The sequence below is a fragment of the Phascolarctos cinereus genome, unplaced genomic scaffold (genome assembly GCF_003287225.1).
Source record: "Phascolarctos cinereus isolate Bilbo 61053 unplaced genomic scaffold, phaCin_HiC Scaffold_3;HRSCAF=262, whole genome shotgun sequence".
NCBI lineage: Eukaryota > Metazoa > Chordata > Mammalia > Diprotodontia > Phascolarctidae > Phascolarctos > Phascolarctos cinereus.
The window spans coordinates 133,393,895-133,416,530 of NW_027555736.1; the positions used below are offsets into that span (position 1 = coordinate 133,393,895).

A 22,636-nucleotide genomic window follows, 5' to 3' on the forward strand; every position below is an offset into this window, starting at 1 on the left:
ATGTTACTGGAGCTTTATAAAAATTATTTATATGGTTTGGAGTTCCAAGAGAACAAGATGACCAAAACCCAAAGAAACTCAAAACAATAAACTCTGTAAAAATCTTTCCACATTATCCTGGTGATCCTTGGCAAGGCATTATTTTACAAACATTAGAAATTCACATTATCCATTTATGAGTCTTCAAAGTAAGCCTCTTATAATTCATGTTCTTGGTCAGCATATTACAGTTGAAGCCATCTTATGGATCAGTTATAGTGCATTAGAATTCGAGACAGTGTGGTGCTTCTCTAGGCAGGCACAACTGACCAGAGAAAGAGATCAGACCATTTGGTCGCAAAAATTTTAGTGTTCAGAGTATGGTTATGGAAAATTTATAAAGAAATAAAAGAGATATTGGGAAGCCTTATCAATTCCCCAAGAAAGGAGGGAAACTTTAGAAATATATAAACATTATGAAATCTATTACTTATTATTTCATGAACAATACTGGAATTATGATTTAAAGAAGCAAATTGAAAAAAAACATTCAGAAGTAAGAGAATTATATAACTTTAGAATTAGAAAAATCGTCCACTCTAAACCTTTTATGTTACAGATAAAGAAATTAAGGTCCAAGGATATCCAGTGACATAAAGTTACAAAATAAATCAGTGGAATATTTGAGGCTAGGGTACAGTACTAGCTGAATATTTTTTGTATATCTTATTAGACATCTTAGATGAATTTATGAATGATAGAGGCATGTATATCTACTGAGAGAAGCATGGATGCATCTAATCTTTTTTTTTGTTGGGGGGGTTGGGCAATGGGGGTTAAGTGACTTGCCCAGGGTCACACAGCTAGTACGTGTTATATTTCTGAGGCCATATTTGAACTCAGGTCCTCCTAAATCCAGGGCTAGTGCTCTATCCACTATGCCACCTACCTGGCCCTGGATGCATCTAATTTTTAGAAAGGAGTCAAGAAAGACAAACACATCTTTTCATAGCACAGCTCTTGCAGTTACAGTTGGCTACAGAACACTGCACTGGATCACTAATGGGGTCTGACTTAGTGTGTCAATTCTTGTATTAAGATATTCTTCATGTTTTAAGTATGTAAGATAAAAATTTTTTAAAAAATTAAAAAATTCTACTGAAATTTTTACATCACCTTCTTTTTTCTATTATATCTTTCTCTTACCTATACAGATAAAGAATAAAAAGGGGGAAAAAATCCAATTCATCAAATGTAACAAGTAAATCAATTAAATCTGATGGCATATATAGTATTCCACAACTATAGTCCCTCACTTCTACCCCTAAAAAGAAGGGAAAGAGGTATATTTGTACTTCTCTTTCTTTTAAAAGTTTCAAATGTACCTTAATTAACTAACTGGGGTATTTTCTTAGGCCCATACAAATATTTCCTTATTGAACTAAAAAGCAATCATTTATTGTGTAGTGATAGATATAATACCAAGAACATTAATAAAACTTTTTTAAATGTACAGAAGAAAACAAACAACAAAAAATGTACAAAAAGGTACACATCTCTTCTTCGGGTCTAAATTTGGTAATTATGATTACACAGGATTCAGTTTTGATTTTTTGTTATTCCTTCTATTTATATTTTTGTAGCCATTTTTGATGCAAAATGAAGTAAACAGACTAGGAAAGCAATGGACATGAATGTTATTTTCCTAGTCTACTTCATTTTGCATTAATTTCCAGAATTCTCCTCGTGTCAAATGTATTCTTCATATTAACCATTTGTTAAGGCTCAGTAACATCCCATAACACTCATATACTACTATTTGTTCAGTTATTTCCCAATTGATGGGCATTTACTCTATTTCCAATTCTTTGCTCCCCATAAAGTCTTGATATAAATATTTTAGTGATATTGGATCTTTCCTTCTATATTTGACCTTGTGGTTAAAACAAGTTAAATAGAAATAATTTTATATTTATAACAGCTCATCATAATTATGCTTTTCCCTTCGCTCATTATCACCAGGTGGATAAAATAGTCTATTATTGTAAAAGATACTATAACTGGATTTTTTGTTGTTGTTTTTTTGCAGAGGCTGCCAGGTGGCACAGTGAACAGAAACTGGGCCTAGAATCAGGAAAACTCAAGTTCAAATATGATCTTAGATGCTTACTAGCTGTGTGACCCTGGGCAGTTCAGGTGACTTCTCTCGGCTTCAGTTTTCTCAGTTGTAAAATGGGGATAATAAAAGCACCAGTATCCCAGGGTTGTTGTGAAGATCAAACGAAATAATATTTGTAAAATGCTTAGCAAAGAACCTGATACATAGTAGGTACAAAATAAATTCCTCCCTCTCTCCTTCCTTCTTTCTCTTCTACCCTCCTTTCTTCATCAAACAGAATGCAAGCTACAGCTTATGATAAGACTGCTTATTCTGAAATTCCAATTTTCCATAATTTTAAAGTAATTATTAAAAGAAATACTAGAGTGAATTTTTAAAATTTAAGGGTAATTCATTTTTCTTTTCTCTTCAAAGGGAACACCAATTAAAAGTATTACTTTCTTAGTGCTTAAGAAAAAACACAGTAACAAGACTAAACTAGAAACAAAGTAGATGCACATCCGTAGGGGAACGGCTGAACAAATCGTAGTTTATGAATGTACTGAAGCATTATTTTACTGTAAAAAGTGACAAATATAAAGAATTAAGAGAAACATGGGAAGATGCATGAACTACATGAAAAAAGCAGAGCCAGGACAGTGTATACAACTATAATAATGTAAACAAAAATGATGATAAAAGGCATCTGGAATTTTAAGGACCAATCATGGATCCTGAGACCGTATGAAGAAAAAAAACCTTCCCTGTTTTTGTTATAGAGGCTGGAATATCAGTTTAGAATATTGCACATACTGTCAGACATGATTGATGCATCGGCCAATTTTGTTGTACTGTTTGTTTTATTATCAAAGAGAGTTCAATAGAGATGGCATATAGGGAAATGACTATTATTTTTTTAAAAAAAGGCAGCAATGAAGCTTTAAAAAAAGAACATGAAGAGTATGGAATTTCACAATGTTCTGCATAGGAACATGAAATGATAATTTTGCATTCCTAATATCTTGGAAGTTAAGCTAGATTTAGGTAGGGCAAGAACTCTATCTTGTACGTCTTTGTGTCACCCATATATCCCAGCATAATACTGTTAGGGTGGTAGAGTGGAATAAGCTGAATAGTAGTAAAAAAGAACAATGAATTTGTATTTAGAGTTTAGTCCTATAAATTCTATGTATAAGCCATGTATACAGCTTTGGTTGAATCATTTAACGTCTCTGTGCCTCAGTTTCCTTATCTGGAAAATAAGAATAATACTATTTGCTACCTACCTGGGCCCCCTTTCCTCACCCACTCACTGAGATCATCAGTTACTTGGGAAGTTTGTAAGGTGAGAAACTTCAACCTCTTTCAGGTGCACTTGTTAACCATTCCAGGGCTCCTGTATAACTAATTCACTAACTAGCAAACTAATTCACATCAAACTATAAGTGGCTCAAGTTAGGCTATATTAAGAGAGATATGGTGCCCTGAATGAGGGAGATGACAACCATGATCCATTTGCCCTGGTTGGAGAACATCCAGAATGATGTATTTGGTTCTGGGCACCACACGTTAGAAAGGCCACTGACAAATTGGAATGCCTTCAAAAGAGGACAACTAACATAGGGAGATGTCTGGAGACCATAGTATAGAGACAATGAGATCAAATAAAATAATGTATATAGAATGTTTTGAAAGAGATATATATGTGAACTATTGTTGCGAATTAGTTCTTATCTTTGATGGGATTTAAATAGAAGTGGTCCAGTCACTATCCTCCTATTATTCTTTTATATTTAATGTTCTGTAGTTTCTGGCATAGGTGGATAAAATAACTGCTTTTTGTATCTGAATAAAAGTATTGAGATGTAAGTTCATCTTCAGTAGGCTCACCGAAACCACCTTCAGGACAACTTTTATAGCAGACAGAATGATGGGATGATAGACACCCCTTCCTGTTTCCACGTGATTTTGATTTCTTCTGTTAGATTTCTAGTTCTTTTTTCTGTGTAGCTTAAGGATTATGAGTTTGGCTTGGTGACATCAATACAACAATTCTTAAATATTTATTGATTTTTTTGCCCAGATAATTTTGAGTAAAAATATGTGATAATGGTCCTGTTCCAATATAGTTTATTGGTTGACTTCTTTTTAAATTTTTTTATTAATTTATTTTGATTTATCAACAATCACTTCCATAAGCTTTTGAGTTTTAAATTTTTCTCCCCCTTCCTCCTCACCTCCATCTCCAAGATGACACGCAATCTGATATAGGCTCTATATATACATTTCTATTAAACATATTTTCACATTAGTGATGTTGTAAGTAAGAATTAGAAAGACTTCTGAAGGGTATTTTGACATATGTATTTGTAGTATGAGGATTTAACATTTGTCAACTTATGAAAGATAGTGAGCTTTGGATTTATATTTCTAGTTGCCAGGTTCTGTTTCACTAGGTTTTGAGTATTCACAAAATATTTACTGCCTTCACTGACATGGTACATAGTTTCTGCCATTTCCTTTTGTAATCTGCATTGATCAATGTCAGGGTTCTTTGAAATAATATAGATGTAATTTCTAGCAATAAAAACCTGGTCCTTAATTACTAACATAAACCTACTCCTTAATTCCTATTCAAAACAAAACAAAACAAAACAAACTCCATGATTTGGCCATTTGTTCGACATTCCTTCACCAACATTTTGTTAGTTGAGTTGATACAGATGTTTCTTTTTGACTCTTCCTGGATCTTAGCTGTTTCATAGGCTCAGTTGGGATAAACCACTTTCAGTTACATGTAACAAAAGTAACAATATGTTTCTTTTTCCAGCCTTTAAAAGGTGTTCAGTGAGATGTTATCTTCTTGTTGCAAAAAAGTACTTCTGCAAGTTTTTAACTTGATTATCCTATTTTGAGTATGTGTGTCAGTCCTCTTCTGTTTTTTGATGAGGAAGCATTAATCTTTCAATTTTTGCCTTAGAGCGAGGGGTTCTGTAATTTCAACGTTGCTGTGTGAGTTCTTAGTAGGATACTTTCGAAATTTGTTTTGTCCATTTCACAGTTCCAAAAGTGCATGTTAAGAATAGTATTGTATGTAAGTTGTTTTAAACATGTTCTTTCCATTCGATTTCAGGTTGTCAGTGTACTTACTTGTGTGTATGTGTATGTATACACATCTTTTTCCTTGATGGCTTTGTATTCAATGTCACTTGTTGGAGGAAAACCAAGATAGTTTTATAAATATCACTTTCATTCATGGGCTGTATTTGACCTCCAGATTCTAGCTCAAGGTCTTTAGTCTCTTTCTTTTGTGAACTTGAAGAATTTTAAGCTTATTTGAATTTAAATGACATTTTTATAACATTGGAGAAAAAATCTAGGAGATAGAACTATTTAATGTGATTTTTGGTGGAGCCATATAACTTAGTAAGCATTCTTGTACATCAAGAGATTAACGAGATGTTGGTATGTTTCTCTTTACCCTGGAAACCATATTCATTTTGATTTAGGAAAGAAGATAATAGGTTACAGGAGAAGAGAACTGTAGGGATAAGGAAAAAGACTGGACCTATGATTTCATTAGTATAGGGAACTCCTATACTAGGGAACTCCAGATGCAGGCCAAAATCTTGTCTGCAAGTAATAATCCAGTGCTTAAAGCATTAAGACCCTTGCTTGGGGGTCACATAGACAAAAAGTAACAGAGGTAAGACTTGAAATCAGGTTTTCCTGGCTTTTAGCCAGTTGTGCCTCCTCTCTGCAGAGCCATGAAGGGCTCCCCAATGAGATAATAATAGTGAAGTACTAAGCACAGTGCCTGGCACAGAAGTGCTATATAAATGCTAACTTTTTATTATCGAACTGTCCATGAAATAGGATATATTTTATATCAACTATGCTTTACATCATTTTGCTGGTGGCATGTTTTAAATAGAGTTGTTTTCCATTTAGATATCAAATATTCAAGCATTCTTCCTGTTCTTGGGTCTACTTTATGCATTTATAGCAGATAAATAAGGCACGAGTATAGAACTGAGTCAAAGGCTTTGAGATAATCAATGAAAGCAGTGTAAAGTGTTAAGGTGCTTTTGGGTAGCTTGTTTAATAATTAATTAATCACATGCATAAGTTGCTCTTTGTAATCCTAGGACTTTTTAGGCAGGCTTTTTTGCTCTTTGGCCAATATACTTTTATACATATGTATAAACATGTGTAAATACTCATATATGTATGTGTGTGTATATATTTGTGTATATGTGTATATATCAACATGTATGTGTTTGTGTAGATATATATATATATATGTGGAGGTGTGTATATATTCATGTGTGTGTGTGTGTGTGTGTGTGTGTGTGTGTGTGTGTGTATTCAAAGAAGTATAAATTTCCTCAAGTTTGCAAAAGAAAGATAGAAACCAAAGGCCTCGAGCTAGAATCTGGAGGTCAAATAGAACCAATGAATGAAGGTGATAGTTATAAATATCTTGTTTTTCTTCTGACAAGTGGCATCAAGCATGAAGCTATCAAAGAGAAAGATGTAGATATGTCAAGAGATTTACTGACAACCTGAAATCAAAGCTCAATGGGAAGAATATGTTTAAATCAATTCACATATAACACAGGTCTTAATATGCACTTTTGGAACTGCCATAAAAACACATACATATGTATATATATGTTTATACATGTGTAAATATATACATACACAGATAATGTAAGCAAAATTTTGTAAGTATTTATGGCAGCTAAGTGGTGAAATGGTTAGAGCCCTGGGGTTGGAGTCAAGAAGACTCATCTTCCTAAGTTCAGGTCTGGCCTCAGACACTTATTAGCTGTGTGACTCTAGGCAAGTCACTTAATCCTGTTTGCCTCAGTTTCCTCATCTATAAAATGAACTGGAGAAGGAAATGTCAAACCATTCTAGTATCTTCCCAAAAAAACCCCAAATGGAGTCATGAAGAGTCAGACATTTTTGAAATAAATGAGCCACTACTACAATACTGCAGTGTAGGGTTCTTTTTTTAAGTGATGTAAGGTATGAGTGGTTTGTATCAGGTTCATAAATATCTAATTGCCCCCTATTTCAGGGAGGTCATTGGTGGTATAATCTTTTTTTAAAAATACCTATGTGATGTCTTCTGGGGTCATGCTTGCATTTGAGAGGACAGCAAAGTATTTTGTCAGTAATTTATGTACCACTTCGAAGAATTTGAGATAATAATTACAGGTCTTATCCGGGCTTATCACTTTCTGGTTTTGCAAAGAAACTTATTTCAGTTCTCCCTAGGCTCCACAGTAACTGTTTTGTATTCTTTATCAATCAATGAACATTTATTTTGTCTGTTTTTTTGCCAGGAGTTGTGCTAATCTCTGTTTCTACAAAAAGAAGCAAAAGACATTCCTTACCATCAAGGATATTACAAGTGAGCAATACACAGGTTATTAATGGTGCATAAGTAGTCTCCAATTTCATCCAGCTTGCATTTTTGTTGTATCTGGCTTCTTGTGACCATATCAATCAGAATTTTTTCACATTCCCTTTCTTCAAGGATTATGTCTCTTCTCTGATTTTGTGTTCCTCAAGCCTCTGTAGTAAAAGTTTTTAAATGATATTTAAATGTTTATTTTGTTCTTTATACTGCTGACTCCTTAAACTTCAACCTTTTGATATTTTCTTTTTAGTGGCTGAATGAAGGAATATAAATTTTCTAATATAATTTTGTTTTCTAGATTTAATCCCACAGATTTCTTTTTCTGTTGCCATTAGCAGGGTAATATGTATTCTACTCTATTACCAGCCAGAGAGTATTGTAATTATCCAATGCCTTTCTACAGATATTCAACAGTTTTTTCAAGTCACTTCTGTGATAGTAATGTTTGATGGCTGGCCTTAGGACATTGCTTGATACTGCCAGGTTTTTTCTATGGTTCTTGTCATGTCGATGACATAGTGTCATATGGAGATCCTAAAACATTTTTACATTTTCTGTTAAATATTGTGGGAGAATGCCTTCAATATAGTAAGTGCCTACTTTTTCATTTTTATTTTTAAATTTTACTCTGCTTTGGTATGGTTGGTCTGCTAGTTGGATTCATGATGTCAGTTTCAAAAAAGACTTCAGAATTCCAATCTAAGTATTCCCATATTCTATTCAAAATAATTGGAGACATCAGTTATGTTTTTGTTTTCAATTTTCTTATCTGGTAGAATTTTTGGAATCTGAATTAATTGAAAATTTTTAGTGATCCAAGCTTCAACTTTTCCCTCTTCAGATTTTCATCAGCTCTTCAATTTCTGCCCTTAGGGATGCAATTATTCATCATGATTATCTAACTGGTCTAATCAATTAAAGAGGTGCTCCAAAATGGAATAGCCAGCCTAAGGAAACTTGGCATAGTGGAAAGAGTATAGATTTGTTGGCTGAGGACCTGAATTCAAATTCTGATTGCCATTTACTAGCTATGTGATTATGGTTTAGTTAGTTCAACCCTCTGGACCTCAGTTTCCTCATCTATACAATCAGGGCATTAGATTAGGCAGTCCCCTTGAGACTTCCAGTCCTAGAATATAGTGTGGTATTTTTACACAGGTGTCGGATTATCCCTCATCAGGGATGTTGTAGAGAGGATTGACCAAAGCAGTTTTTAAAAGAATATCAGATATTGTAACGACATATGGAAAAAGTCACCTTTGCACCCTTCAGATTAAGCTACCTACATATGTAATGTGAGTTCTGCTTTACATTTTTCATCAACACTCATTGTCATTCAGTCGTTTCACTCGTGTCCAACTTTTTGTGATCTCATTTGGGGTTTTTCTTGGCAAAGATACCAGAGTGGTTTGCCATTTCCTTCTCCAGCCCATTTTACAGATAAGAAAACTGAGGCAAACAGGGTTAAGTGACTTGACCACGGTCACGCAGCCAGTAAGTAGGCTGGTTTTGAATTAAAGTCTTACTGACTCCAGGCCTGGTATTCTATCTACTGGGTTCCCTAGATTTTTTAGGGGAATTTAATTAGGGATGTTTGGCAGACAAGATAGAGTGAGCCCATATGAACAGGGCCTATAACTTCTGGGCCAAACAAATGTGAATCAATACTAATTTGTAAGGAATTTTATTCACACCATTAACCTCAGTTTAGCAGCTCCTATGTATACCTCAAAGAAACCATTCTCTAATGTACAAACTCTTACTTGGTTCATTTAACTCCACCATGTGGTGCTTAATAGGACATTATACTATGAAAGTAACAGAATGTTTTCAAAACCATAGACATTTGTGTCATCAGGTATAACTTATCAACAAATACAATTGAATAAGGAAGCTACAAGGGGCCATGCAGGGGAAAATGGCAACAAAGCAGAAGAGCATTTTTTAAATGAAGACCCAAACACCTTTATAATCGTAAGTGACTGAAGATCAAAAACAAATTTGTTTTCAAAGTTCTTTTCAAACACTGAAAAATTGTGTCCAGTTCCCAGGAAAAAGCTGTTTTCTACTGCTCAGAGGTATTGACAGATTGGCCATCACAATGGACTCTAACCTCAATAGATGTCACCTATTTGAAAGAACAGAACTTGGAGTCAGAAAAATTTGTGCTTATGTCTCAGTTTTAGCACTTCCTAGTTCTGTTACCTCTCTCAATTTATTCAACACTTCAAGAAACAGTCTCCTCATCTGAAAAGTGGGAATCATACTATTTTCTTTTTTCTCCTTTCCTTCTTCTTCTTTTTTTTTTAAAGGGAGGCAATGGGGTGAGGTGACTTGCCCAGGGTCACACAGCTAGTAAATGTCAAGTGTCTGGGGTCAAATTTGAACTCAGGTGTTCCTGAATTGAGGGTGGGTCCTCTATCCATTGTGCCATCTAGCTGCCCCAGAATCATACTATTTTCATTGTCTCCTTCACAGAGCTGTGAAAATTAAGTGGGATAATATACAAGGGATTTACAAATTACAATTAGTATTAGCACTATTAACAAGATATAATCATGATTTGATTGATATTAAATGGGGAAGCTTCAATAGAAGACTAGGCATTTTGTGTTTGTACCCCTTATCTGCCGAAATACTGTTGTCCCAAGTTAGTTGGCAGTTTTCTTATTTTTCTAAGAATGAGAGTATAAATGTTTCCCCCTTCCCACCCATACATGTTAAAAGGGGTGCTTATATGAGCCAACCATTAATAATCCTGGGAATAATGAGGTCTACATAGAGCCTCACTTGTTGTTAGGTGGAGAACTAGTGTTCAGAAAACTCTCAGCTAGTGACCAGCTAGTGACAATCAAATTGCTTTGGTACTCATTAGTAGCTACCATATAGCACTAGTGCAAGCTAAAATAACAGCAGCAAGTTCCAGCACCTTCTATACCGACTTCCCCAGCCATCACTTCACTTGAGCAGTCGCCTCTGTGACTCACCTGCTCTCAATTTATAGGTCCAGGAGATGATGGTACTTGTACTTTCCTTTCTCCCGTGGGGAAATCAGGGGTGGGTTTTTCATCACTTTCTCCCTTTGCTCATGCTGCTGATAAGGAATAGTTTCCCACCTCTTTAAAGGGGCAAAACCTCTTCCAAAATCTTGCCCTGAGCCACCATCACTAAATCACATTATGCAGGACTTTGGTAGCCCTAAAATTTTTGCTTTTATATCAAACAACAGGAATAGTAGGGAAATTGAAAAAGTTAGTTAGGCTAATTAAAAATGTAAACCAGCAGCCACTTTTGGCTCCAGTTCAGGAGGGACAGATCACTTGTCTCTCCTTTCTCTTCCTTCCACTTGAAAGCTGTCCCACAGTTCAGCTGGGATCCAGGTTTTAAAGGGTTTTAATCTAAGTCACCCTTTAGTGGGAAGATGGGAAAAAAATGAAGTACTTAGGTGTCCATAGCACTTCAAACTCCATCAATATACTAGTAAGCTCCCAACAGTCTCGCCTATCCCTCTTTGCTCTTGTTCACCAATGACTGCATCAGCAACATACAAACTCAGTCCTAGGGTGATAGGTGGGGGCAGGAAAAGGGGGGAGGGTAGCAGAGCAGAACCTAGCTCACTAACACCCAGTCCTGCTCCTCTGTGTGGTTGGGAAAGGTAGACTTTTTCTATGATTTTAGCCTCCTTCATGCCAGTTTCTCTTTCCCACAAGCACCTTTAAGGAACAAAATTATGACACTCTGAATCTTGGTAAATTGCCTGCCCAGCCCATCAGACTCCACTCCCTACCCCCAAGTCTCTGCTCCCTGTGGGGAGAGCCAAAGGCAGGTTATAGAGTTATAGGATGTAACCCAGGTGATCAAATCTAATTAAATTGCACTTGCCTCTATGGCATGATTGACCAAAGTTTTAATTCTTACCCATGAGTTGTCAGAGTACAATGCTTAATGTCCATTCAAGCCATTCCTGTATTCCATAAATTGGATGGTGTAAGATATGGGATTTTTGATAACATGTTTTGAAACTATATTTTAAAAGTTCACACCCATAGTCATTCTCTTGTGGCATGTCTACCTAGAAAGTCAATTGAGTTATGTTTGGCAGTTATCTGATTTGTGGATGTTCTGACAACAGCTGTGTTACTATTTATTCAACCATTCAGGAAGCCTGGGACCGAGCTTTTACTAGGTAGCTTTTTATTTTTTGCCTAATAATTAGTTGTTATTTGATCTGTTAGTGGTAAATATGAATTTATTTCTTTAGTTCAAATTCTGAATAAGAAGTAGTCACTGCATCAGTACACCTTCTCAGGGCAATGACTCTTTGTATTTACTCTTGACAAATCTACTCATTGAAGATGAAATCTGAGCAAGTAGCAGTCAGAGACGAGAAAGGCAAGAAAGCCCCATAAAATGCAGGAAAATGTCTTGTCCCTAAAATAACTTTATCAAGTTATTCAATCCTTCAAGAAACAGTTTCCTCATCTGAAAAGTGGGAATCATAGTATTTTCTATTTTCTTTCTTTCTTTGCTCAAAGCAAACAGGAAAGCAATTTGCTCTAAGAATTAGCAACAACAACAAATGGAGGATCTCAGTTTCATCAAGTAGGGAGAAGGAGAATATTCCAATGGTCATCAGAGAATATTCTATGTTTATGCTTCTATCAGCGCCAAATAACAAATATATGTATACAACATACTGGGTGGTCTCCTTGTGAGGTAAATGGGCTCTACGACTTTTTAGCTTACTAAGAAAAATTAAGTGATCTTTGAAAGACTGGAAGAAAGGAATCTTCTAAACAAACTAAGAGAGAGAAAAAAGAATCCAAGAGGTATAAAGTCCAACCTGTGTCAGAAGATTAGAGGCTGGAAGAACTTAATGCTTGCAAACAACTGGGTAACATTTGGGATGACACAGTAGCTTTGCAACTCTTTCCACAGAGGGGAGTTGGAGCATCTGAAAAAGAAGCAGTTTCTTATCTTTCACTGACTAATCTGCAGAATCCACAAGAGCTAGCAGGCAAGAACACATCTCCTTCCGGTCACCAAAAGAAGGACTAAGTTGTGATGGTTAGCAGACTCTAGCTGAGGGGTACACGAGGAACCATATGTTGGCCTGGCATGGACAACTGAGAGGTACGCTGTTGCCTGGGGAATAGGATCAGACTCCAGAGAGGCGTGCTGCTGCCAAGTGAGACTTGTTGAACCTAACAACCACTACTTACTTATAGTGATTTAAATTAAGGACACTTGATATCACCAGAGTGAATCCAGAAAGTATTGTGGGGAATTATGAAGCTTTAGGCAGGTGGCTAAAAACCTGGGGACTATAGGAAGTATTTTCATTACTGCTGTGGATACTGATATGGAAAAGGAAAGTATAAAAATAAGATTTTTTTTTTTTAAGAAAAGGCATTGAATTTCTGGACCACCGTTTCAGATGCAGGAATGAGAGGCACTTAGCCACTGCATCTAATGAAGTTTGGTTCATTAGTACATATACATATACATACATATTTACCATAGATACATAGATACATAAATTAACATCCTATTCTGGGTTTAGTTGTCCAATTAGCCAGTGCCAGAAATGGGTGCTTCTACTTTCAGGGTTCTAGAAGTAATTCAGTAGTAATTCAGTAATCCTAGCTTAGGAGGCCCCACCATTGTGCTTTTATTTAAAAGATCAGCTAGAAGAACCAGTTCTTTGGCAAAGGCATTTACTCATATGGCATAACAAAAATAGTAGCTACAAAGCATTTCCCCACAATGCCAGGGGTATTCTCCCATAACAGAGTTAGTGGTAGGGGTGGGGGGCATGCAAGTAAAGTGCAATGGTATTTATTGAGGCATACGCATAGAGAAAACAGATGGCCAAGAAAAACTCACAACTCCAGGACAGCTGAACTTTAACGTCTTCCCTTTTTCTTTTGTGTCCTCATGAAATTTGCTATGGGGTATGGATCATGGCTAGATGAATTGTTGTGATCCTCAAGCTAGCTGAGTAGAGCATGACATCTCTATGAGATGGGTGGCTCAGCTGGACTTGCTTCTAGCAAGTCAGTGTCATAGCCGTATGGGCTAAGGCCAGGCGCAGTTAAGTAAGTCCCTTGGTATTTGTGCTGGCTTTTCACCAGGCATGGCGGGCAACAAGCCATTATTTGGCCCCACAACTTAGCTCAAAAACAGGCAGCTACCATAGTTTGCCAACCCCTACTGTAAAGGGCCAGGCAGGTCACTCTACTGCGCAGCAGTGACTACCAGATGGAGCCAGGCATGTTGTCTTGGCATTGAGTGGCTGATATTTGGCACACTGAATGGATGGTTCCAATGGATTCTGTGGGCTCCATTTTGTTGGGCAGCTGCAGGCCAACATTCCCTGGCTGGATGATACTACACTCTCTCTAGCTATAATGTGACAGTGCTGTTTTGTGCGCAAGGGCTACAGAACTTTTGTTAGAAACATCGACTTAGCAGTTTTCTGAATTTGTACCTGAAAATAATAAAACTTCATTAAAATATTGTATAATTCAGAGTTTTTACTCAATCAGGTCTTTTACCAAGTAGACTAAGAGTTCTACTCAAGGTAAAATTATACCCTAGGTAAAATTGCCAAATAAATAAAGTTTTAGTATCTCTCTCTTATCCTTTTTCTTTATCTCTTCTTCCTTCTTTGTGCTTTCTAATATCCATTCAGGCATGTGGTTGGCTCATGCTGCTTAGGACTCTAGCATATCCCTTGGTTCCTGACCACATCATTTTCTTAGTAAAACCTTGCCTTATATCCCCTTTTCTCAGGGCCCTTATAAATTAGATAACCTGATGAACTAATTCAATGTTAACAGTTGCTAATAATTTAATGTATTAACACTTCTAAGTAAAATCTCTATTTTACCAGAGGCCCTTGGTAACAATGTTAAAGGCATGAGTAACACAAGAACTTAAGTCTTTGGCAGCCCAGATAGGTAGATATGTTTGGGCAGGGAAGCCTTTTAATGCCCTGATGTCATTGTATCATGGAGGACCAGCCAATGAAGACCAGCAGAGTCCTCAGAGCATGCCCAAATTTGTCCTTCCTGGTGGGTTACGCAAAGCATCCTATGGTTACATTCTTGCTTGGTTACAATATATCACCTGGAACTTTGAAGAATAAGTTTCTGGCTATGAATGAGGGTAACTAAACTCAATGTCTTCTAATTGATTATGAAGGCAGAAAAACTGATGATTCCTGAGATGGTGAGCAGCATGTGAGTCTGAGACAATCTCACAGTATGAAAGTGACAAATAGGCCTCTTGTCTCTTATCTATGTGACCTCAGATCTGGCTCAGTATCTTTGAATTATCAATTCTTCTAGCTTCCCAGTTAATTAGAAGACTTTGAGTTTAGTCATCTTATAGTATCAATCCCTTAACTAGTCATGGTCAGAAACTAATTCCCCAAAGTTCCACGTATTAGATTTGAACCAGGCAAGGAATATCTGAGCATGTTCTGTGAGACTCCCTGAGAGTGAGAGATTGACCTGTTATCCCTTATGTGACCTTGGGTCCAGTTCAGCATCTCCTGATTCACCAGCCAATTAGGACAAATATGAGCACTGTATAGGGACTCATCTGGACTTTGTTAGCCAGTCCCCCATAACATTATGACATGAGAGCAAGCAAAGACTTCTTTGCCCCCAAATATTTCTCTACTTGGTGCCGCCAAAGATTTAAGTTCTCATAGGTCTGTGTTTTGGTTTTTGTTTTTTGCTTGTTGAGTTGTTTCAGTCACGTCCAACTCTTCATGACTCCTTTTTGGGGCTTTCTTGGCAAAGATACCAGAGTAGTTTGCCATTTCCTTCTCCAGCTCATTTTATAGCTGACAGCTGAGGCAAAAAGGATTGAATGACTTGCCCAGGGTCACACAGCTAAAAAGAGTGAGGCTGGATTTGAACTTTTGAAGGCAAGTCTTCCTGATTCTGAGCCCAGTGCTCCCGTCCACTTAGCCGCCTCACTGCCCTTAAGTTCCCATGTTACTCACTCCTTTAAGCTACCAAAGGGCTCTGTTAACATGAAAATTATAACCAGGAAGGACAAATCTGAGTATCCCCTAAGTACTGAGTATCCCCTACATACCGAGCCCTTCTTAACCAGTTTGTCTATCACTATTGCAAAACCTGTCCTTTTTATTATATATTCATAAAATCACAGAATTTGAATTCTCCATTAGAATGTAAGATACTAGAGGGCAGGGATTTTTTTTTTTGCCTTTCTTTGTATTCATAGCATTTATCAATAGTGCCTAGTACACAGTATCTGCTTAATTGAATGCTTCTTGACTGATGGATAGAATCTAAGGATTGGAAGGGACTGCAGAGATCATTTAATCCAACTCTTACCTTAGCAGAAATCTCTTGCTTAGAGACATTCTATCTTAAAGATTCTCTTCTCAACACTACCTTAAACTAGATTATGAATATTCAAATGCTCTTGGCTTCAACTGATCCCTGTACCTGCCTAGGGCTGGCATATTCATAAATAAAAGACTAAATGTTTTTCAGTTGCCATCATCTCTCTTCATAGTATAAGGCATCTTTCCTTTTGAAAAGTGAGGATTAAGGAACCATGTTTATTGAAGTTTGCCATAGGTTACTAATGGCTTAGAGTTGAAAATACTTATGACCCATACTGCAGACTCCACTGACCAGAGAATTTTAGTATTCTTAGAAATGCCTCAGCCCTGACAAGAGGCCAGTTAAACACACTAGCAAAAGGCTGGGAGTTGCTCAGCTGGCTTTACTATAAAAGATACTAATGATATTTCTTTGGAGTGGTTAAAAAAGGAATGTAAATAATGAGGATATATCATAGACCAACACATGCCTAGGATATACCATCTTAAGTGTTCAATTTATTAAGAAAATAAAATCCAAACTTGGCTTGCCAGCAAGTTTATGGGGAACTGTCAACAATTCCTCATTTGAGTAATTATAAGTGCTTTGTTAGCACTCCACAGTGCCATTTGGCAGAAGCAGTGAACATTCTTTGCAACAAAGAAAAGATTATTTTAGGTCCTCATTAGAACATACATTAGAGCACTGCATTTTATATTGGGGAAAATGTCTTGCCAAGTGTCCTGGGCACCAAGTACTTATCATCCACACATATCTGTATCTGATAACAGGACTGCACAGTGTTGAGGCAGTCTGGATACTGTCAGGCTTTCTTCTGCAAAGAGAATTAGGCATTTGCCTAAGTTGAAAATATTTAAAATTCCAACAGAGTTGAAGAGTTTCTGTGGAAGCAGAATCTCATTAGGAGACTTCTTTGTAGGTTATGAAAAATAAATTTTTACTTGGTAATTTTGGATTTGGGCATTTTCCCATTACCATTTTTTAATTTTTCAAATTTTAATGTGTATCTTTTGTTGTTCCATCACCATTTCTGAATATATTCCTCCCCTCTCTCCACCCAAGAAATGATTTCTAGTAAAATTGAATTAAAAAAAAAAGAAATAAAAAACAGGTCAGCAAAACTAACACAACATATCAACCAAATCTAACAGTATTTGCAATGTCCCATACGTAGTCTCTCTCCTCTGCAAAAGAGGAAGGGCTGTCTCACTATTAGTTTTTTTTTTAATTGAAACCTAGATATTACAAGGATATTCAGATGGTAGACATTTTACATATTGTGATATTGCCATTTCTGTTTTAGGTATGATCAATTGAAGTCATATATATATATATATATATATATATATATATATATATATATATATATATATATAATATATACCTCAAAAAAAAAACCACAAGGTAGATGATTTCAATTGAGAATAGATTTTAAAATTGCTTGATAACACATTTTTCTGACTTTTCCATGAAATGTCAATTTAAATATAAAATTGACTAAACCCACAAAATGCAGGAAATCTATGATGTTCCATTTGACACCTAGCTCTTAACACTTACTATGGCTCAAGCTCCCACCCACATTTATATTGGGTCCAGAATGTCAGCACCAACTTTGCCAATTTCACTGGAGGGTCTGTTGGCTTCATACATAGGGGAGATATAGCCATGATGCCAAATTGCTCATGGATCCTGAAGTTAGCACAACTCCTAAAATTATATATTGGCATTCCACTGATGAAGTTCAACTGGAACCTAGACTGAACATTTATAACTTCAAAATGATAGAAAACTTCAGAGATGGGGAGAGAAAGTACATTGGGAATCTCTGAAAACACTATTCTGAGATAGACTGAACTGAGCCAAAAAAAAACCTTGTACTTCATCCTCAGTTACAGTATAACCTGTGACATGGCTATCAGACATGCCCCTCTTGACACTGGAAATCATCAGCTCTCCAGTTGGACTTCATGATCTCCAGAAACTCATCGTTCTATGAGATGAAATTAATTCTGAAACTCATACCTCCTCAGTAACTCTGCCCCTGGGGCCCCTGTCCCTCTGACTAGAGAGGGTGGTGGGTGGATATTGGAGATCTACGCCTGATTCTTCACCATTTAGGAAGGGCTCTCAGGGAACTCACTTTATCACTTCCCACCTGACTGCTTTCTTGAGCTTCATGATCTCCAGAAACTCATCATTCTGCAAGATGAAATGAAGTCTGAAACTCTCACGTCCTCATATCATTTCCCTACGTGGCTCCAGGACTTAATCCTCCACCCCCTTCAGCTTCTTTTTTGTATTTTTGCATATTGCCTTGCCCCAATTAGATTGTGAGCCTTTGAGGGCATGGACTATCTTATGCTTCTGTTTCTCTAACACTTAGGAAGTGCTTGATAAATGTTTATTGACTATTGACTGTGACTACCCACTCCAAAGTCCAAGACACTGGTAATAGGTTGAGGTAGATATTGAATCAGGAAATATCACAGAATCCACATTAGGTGGTGGTGCAATGAAGAGAAAACTGGGCCAAGAGTCAGGAAGACCTGAGTTTAAATCCAGTTTCAGCTACTTACTAGCTGTGTGACCCTGGGCAAGTCACTTAATTTTTGTTTACCTTAGTTTCCTCAACTGTAAAATGGAGATCATAATAACACCTACCTCCAAGGACTATTATGACCATCAAATGAGATAATATTTGTAAAATACTTAGCACAGTGCCTGGATCCCTCCCTTGCTCCTTTTTTCCTTCCTTTCTTTCTTCCTTCATTCTTGCCTTCCTTCTCCCTTTCCTCCCTCCCTTTCTTCACTCCTTCCATTGCTATTCTATCCTTCCTTCCCTTTTTTCTCCCTCTCTCTCTTTGCTCTTTCCATTGCTACTTCTATCTTTCCTTCCCTTTTTTTTTCCCTCCATCCCTTTTTTTCCTTCCTTCTCTTGTTCCTTCCTCCCCCATTTTTGAATGAAGTAAATGAGTTAGCTATTTCTGGTCAATGGATGAAGTTGGGTGACATTTATAATTAAATACAGATTTTGATTTGTCTTCTTTAATGGATTGCCAATGTCATTTACTATTTTCCTAACATTTCACTGAAACACAGCTTTAGAAATAAGATTAAGATACTGACTTTCGTAGGCAAGGTATCTATGAAATAATAATATAGATGTTTGGCTCATTACATGTGCTAAACAAAGGAATATACCTAGTTTTTAGTTCCTATCAACAGAATCAGTCTTATTTCCAGACCTCAGGTTTTCCTAAGAAGCTCCCCCTTTTTGTTCTTCCTCTGCCTCTCCTTTCTCCATCATCCCTCACCTGGACTATTGGTCTTCCTGTCTCATGCTTCTTCTCTCTCCAGTCCATTCTCCATATTCTCCATTTTAGGGCTTTTCAGATCCTGAACCCAAACTACCTTTCCAGCATATTATTCTCCTCCCCGTGTTCTACTATATAGCCAGATTGACCTTTCTGGAGTTCCTCACATACATTACCTCAGCTACCTCTCCTTCCCCCTCACCCCCCACCCCAGCTGTCCCCCATGCCTTTTGCAGTGCTGCCTGGAATGTTCTCTGTCCTCACCCCTGCCTCATAAAATTTTTAACTTCCTTGAAAATTTAACTTTAGCACTACCTTCTTCTACTTGAAGCTTTTCCTGATTCCCTCCCAACTACTAGTGCCCTCTCTTCCTAAACTACCCTTTATTTATTTATTTTGTATTTATTATGCATATAATTATATTTGCACATGTCATCTCTGTGATATGATGTTAAATTCTTTGAGAACTGGGATCATATTATTTTGGTCTTTCTACTCTCAGTGCCTAGCTCAGTGCCTGGCATATGGGAAAGTGGTTTTTGTTGTTTAGTGATTTCAGTCGTGTTCAGTTCTTTGTGACTTCATTTGGGTTTTTTTTGGCAAAGATACTGGAATGGTTTGCCATTTCCTTCTCCAGCTCATTTTACAGATGAGGAAATTAAGGCAAACAGGGGTAAGTGACTTGTGCAGGGTCACACAGCTAGTAACTATCTGAGGCTAGATTTGAACTCAGGAAGAAGAATCTTCCTGACTTCAGGCCTGGCACTCTATTGCACCACCTAGCTTCAAAATATTTATTGATTGATCTTTACATAACTATATACCTTCATATGTGCATACTATCTAATTAGCTCTTTAGGGATAGTGCCTTATAGCATCAGCCTTCAGGATATTGTGTCATTAAGCACTATCTTGAAAGGTCACTTCTTAGCAGGCCTTCTCTAACTTGAACCCCAATGTGAGCACCAGGAGCAGTCTTGGTTTAAATTTTAGTTCTTTTAATAGTGAAGTCAATCTCTCTCTCTCTCTCTCTCTCTCTCTCTCTCTCTCTCTCTCTCTCTCTCTCTCTCTCTCCCTCTCTTCTCTCTCTCTCTCTCTCTCTCTCTCTCTCTCTCTCTCTTTCTCTCTCTGTATATATGTATATATATATGTATATATATACACATATATAAACATATTTCTTCGTACATGCACATATTCTCCATCTATACGTATATACACATACATATATTCCTTCTACCAACATAGGCTGCTATCCTGCTATAATTTAATAGATGTCTTTGGGAGGTGCCTGAAGGTCAGTGAAGAGACATAATTTGCTCCAGGTTACATAGCTAATGATTATAGGAGGTGGGAGCTGAAGCCAGGTCTACCTGACTCCAGGCTCAGCAATCTGTCCACTGTGTTATACTGCCTCTTTTCCTCTTGGTACGCTACTCAAGAAATGAAAAAAGAAAGAAAGGTACTGCACCTGGCACCTGCCATTTACGCAGAGGTCATTCTCATAGGGCCCACAGGGTGTGCCATCAAGCACCCTGTCTGCTATCAGCACAGGAGACTCCTTTCCCAGAGGAGAGCAGTAGAGCTCACAAGGCTTATCTGAGGGGAAAAAATTACATATATATTTGTACAGGAATGAATGTGTGAATGTGTGTATAAGAATAGCAACTATAAAGAGAAGCAATATCAAGTAAACAAAAAATGGAGCAGAAAGAGCCCCATTTTTTTAAAACAAGCAACTGAAAATATAACCCATCAGATATCCACACATATTTGATACCTAAACATTCAGAGGAAAGGAATGGAATCAAGCTGTACTGAGATGAACAGAATCATAAAACCACACAGACAGAATGTAATTATGTTGTTTGACTTCCTCTTTTGTCTCCAAACCTTTTCTCCCTACTTTACAGACATAAATTATTTACTTTTTCTTCAAGAGCATTTTTAGGTACTAAGCTCATCAAATATTTTATAATGTGATATACTGGTAAAATGACCAGGTTTCACATGCATTAGATGGATGTATATGGTGGTGGTAGGGGAGGGTGGGCAGTGGTGAATGTTACCTTGGGTGAATTTCATGCCTTCAGCTACAGTTAGGGAATAAGGGGGATCAGAAGGTGGAGTCAGGTGAACAGTAAGTGAAACTTCTCTGGAAAGGATATGGAGTTACCAGCTACATATCAAGGAAGAAAATTTCATCTTGTAGAATGATCTCCTTGCTTTGTATTTTTTTTTAAACAACTGAACAAGTAGTTATTAGGAAACACTTGTGCTTACAAGGCATACATGATAAACAAAGTAAAACAACATGTGGACAAAAAAGCCCAAGGGAGAAGTCACAGAATCCTAGCCTTGGAAGGAAGTTTAGAGGCCATTTGATGATCTATAAGATGTATGAATCCTCTCCACAATGTCCCAGACAGCTGATCATCAAACCTCTACCTGAGCATTTTCAGTGACAGGGAACAAGGCAATTCCTTTGATTTTTTTGTGGCAGCTAAAAAACTGCTTCCCTGCAACTTTGACCATATTGGTTCTAGTTCTATCCTTTAGAAACACGTGAAATAAATCTAATCTCTTCCCATGGTAGTTCTTCAAATATTTGAAAATTGTGGTCATAAGTTTCCCATGAGTTTTCTCTTTTCCAGTCTTAGCCTTTCCAGTTCTTTGAAGCACTTCTCACTGACATGGATTTCAATCCCCTCACCATCCTCATCACCTTCATTTTGAATATTCTCCAAGTCCATGTCCCTCTTAAAATATAGCATTTCAGATATAATCTGGCTAATTCAATGGAGCTATTAGCTTTCTTGTTGTGTATAGGATATTTCCTAAGCTTAAAATTGTATTAGGTTTCATTTTTTTGTAGCCATATCATATTGTTGAATTATATTGTGCTTGTAGTTAACTAAAATGCCTTAGTTTGGTTTTTTTTTTTTTGCATGAGTTTCTATTAAGTTTTCTTTCACTATATACTTGGGCACTTGACTTTCTGCATGCAAGGGTAGAACTTCACATTGATCCTTATTACATTTTATCATGTTAGATTCTGTTCATTAGTCCTCCTTGTTGAGACTGTTTTGTATCCAGACTCTGATGTTCCATATACAAGTTGTGGGTCACACAAAAAGAAATGGAGAGAGATGTATAGTAGGAGTAAATTAACTATACAGCACACTGGTCAGGAAAAACTGCAGGAATTCTGAGGTTTTACCTCATACTCATCCTATTGGCAAAGGGGATAGTCGTTGGAGTTGCTTTGGGGAAAAAGTAATATTAATGCACTACTGGCGGACCTGGGAATTGGTCCTGTCACTCCTGAAAGCAGTTTGGAGCTACATCCAATGAGTCACCAACCTGTTCGTACTCTAACCCAGCAATGCCACTGCCAGCTCTACACTTTAAAGACAGAAGC

At 37.0% G+C, this 22,636-nt stretch overlaps 1 protein-coding gene across 1 annotated transcript in view; it reads right to left on the reverse strand.

The window, feature by feature from the left end:
* Positions 1 to 22,636, reverse strand: part of ADAMTS17 (ADAM metallopeptidase with thrombospondin type 1 motif 17) — a 485,504-nt gene that overhangs the window by 170,299 nt on the left and 292,569 nt on the right. Inside the window, exon 14 of the mRNA XM_020963836.2 lies at positions 20,687 to 20,814. Coding sequence (XP_020819495.1) covers positions 20,687 to 20,814 — 128 coding nt within the window. The remainder of the gene's footprint in view (positions 1 to 20,686; positions 20,815 to 22,636) is intronic.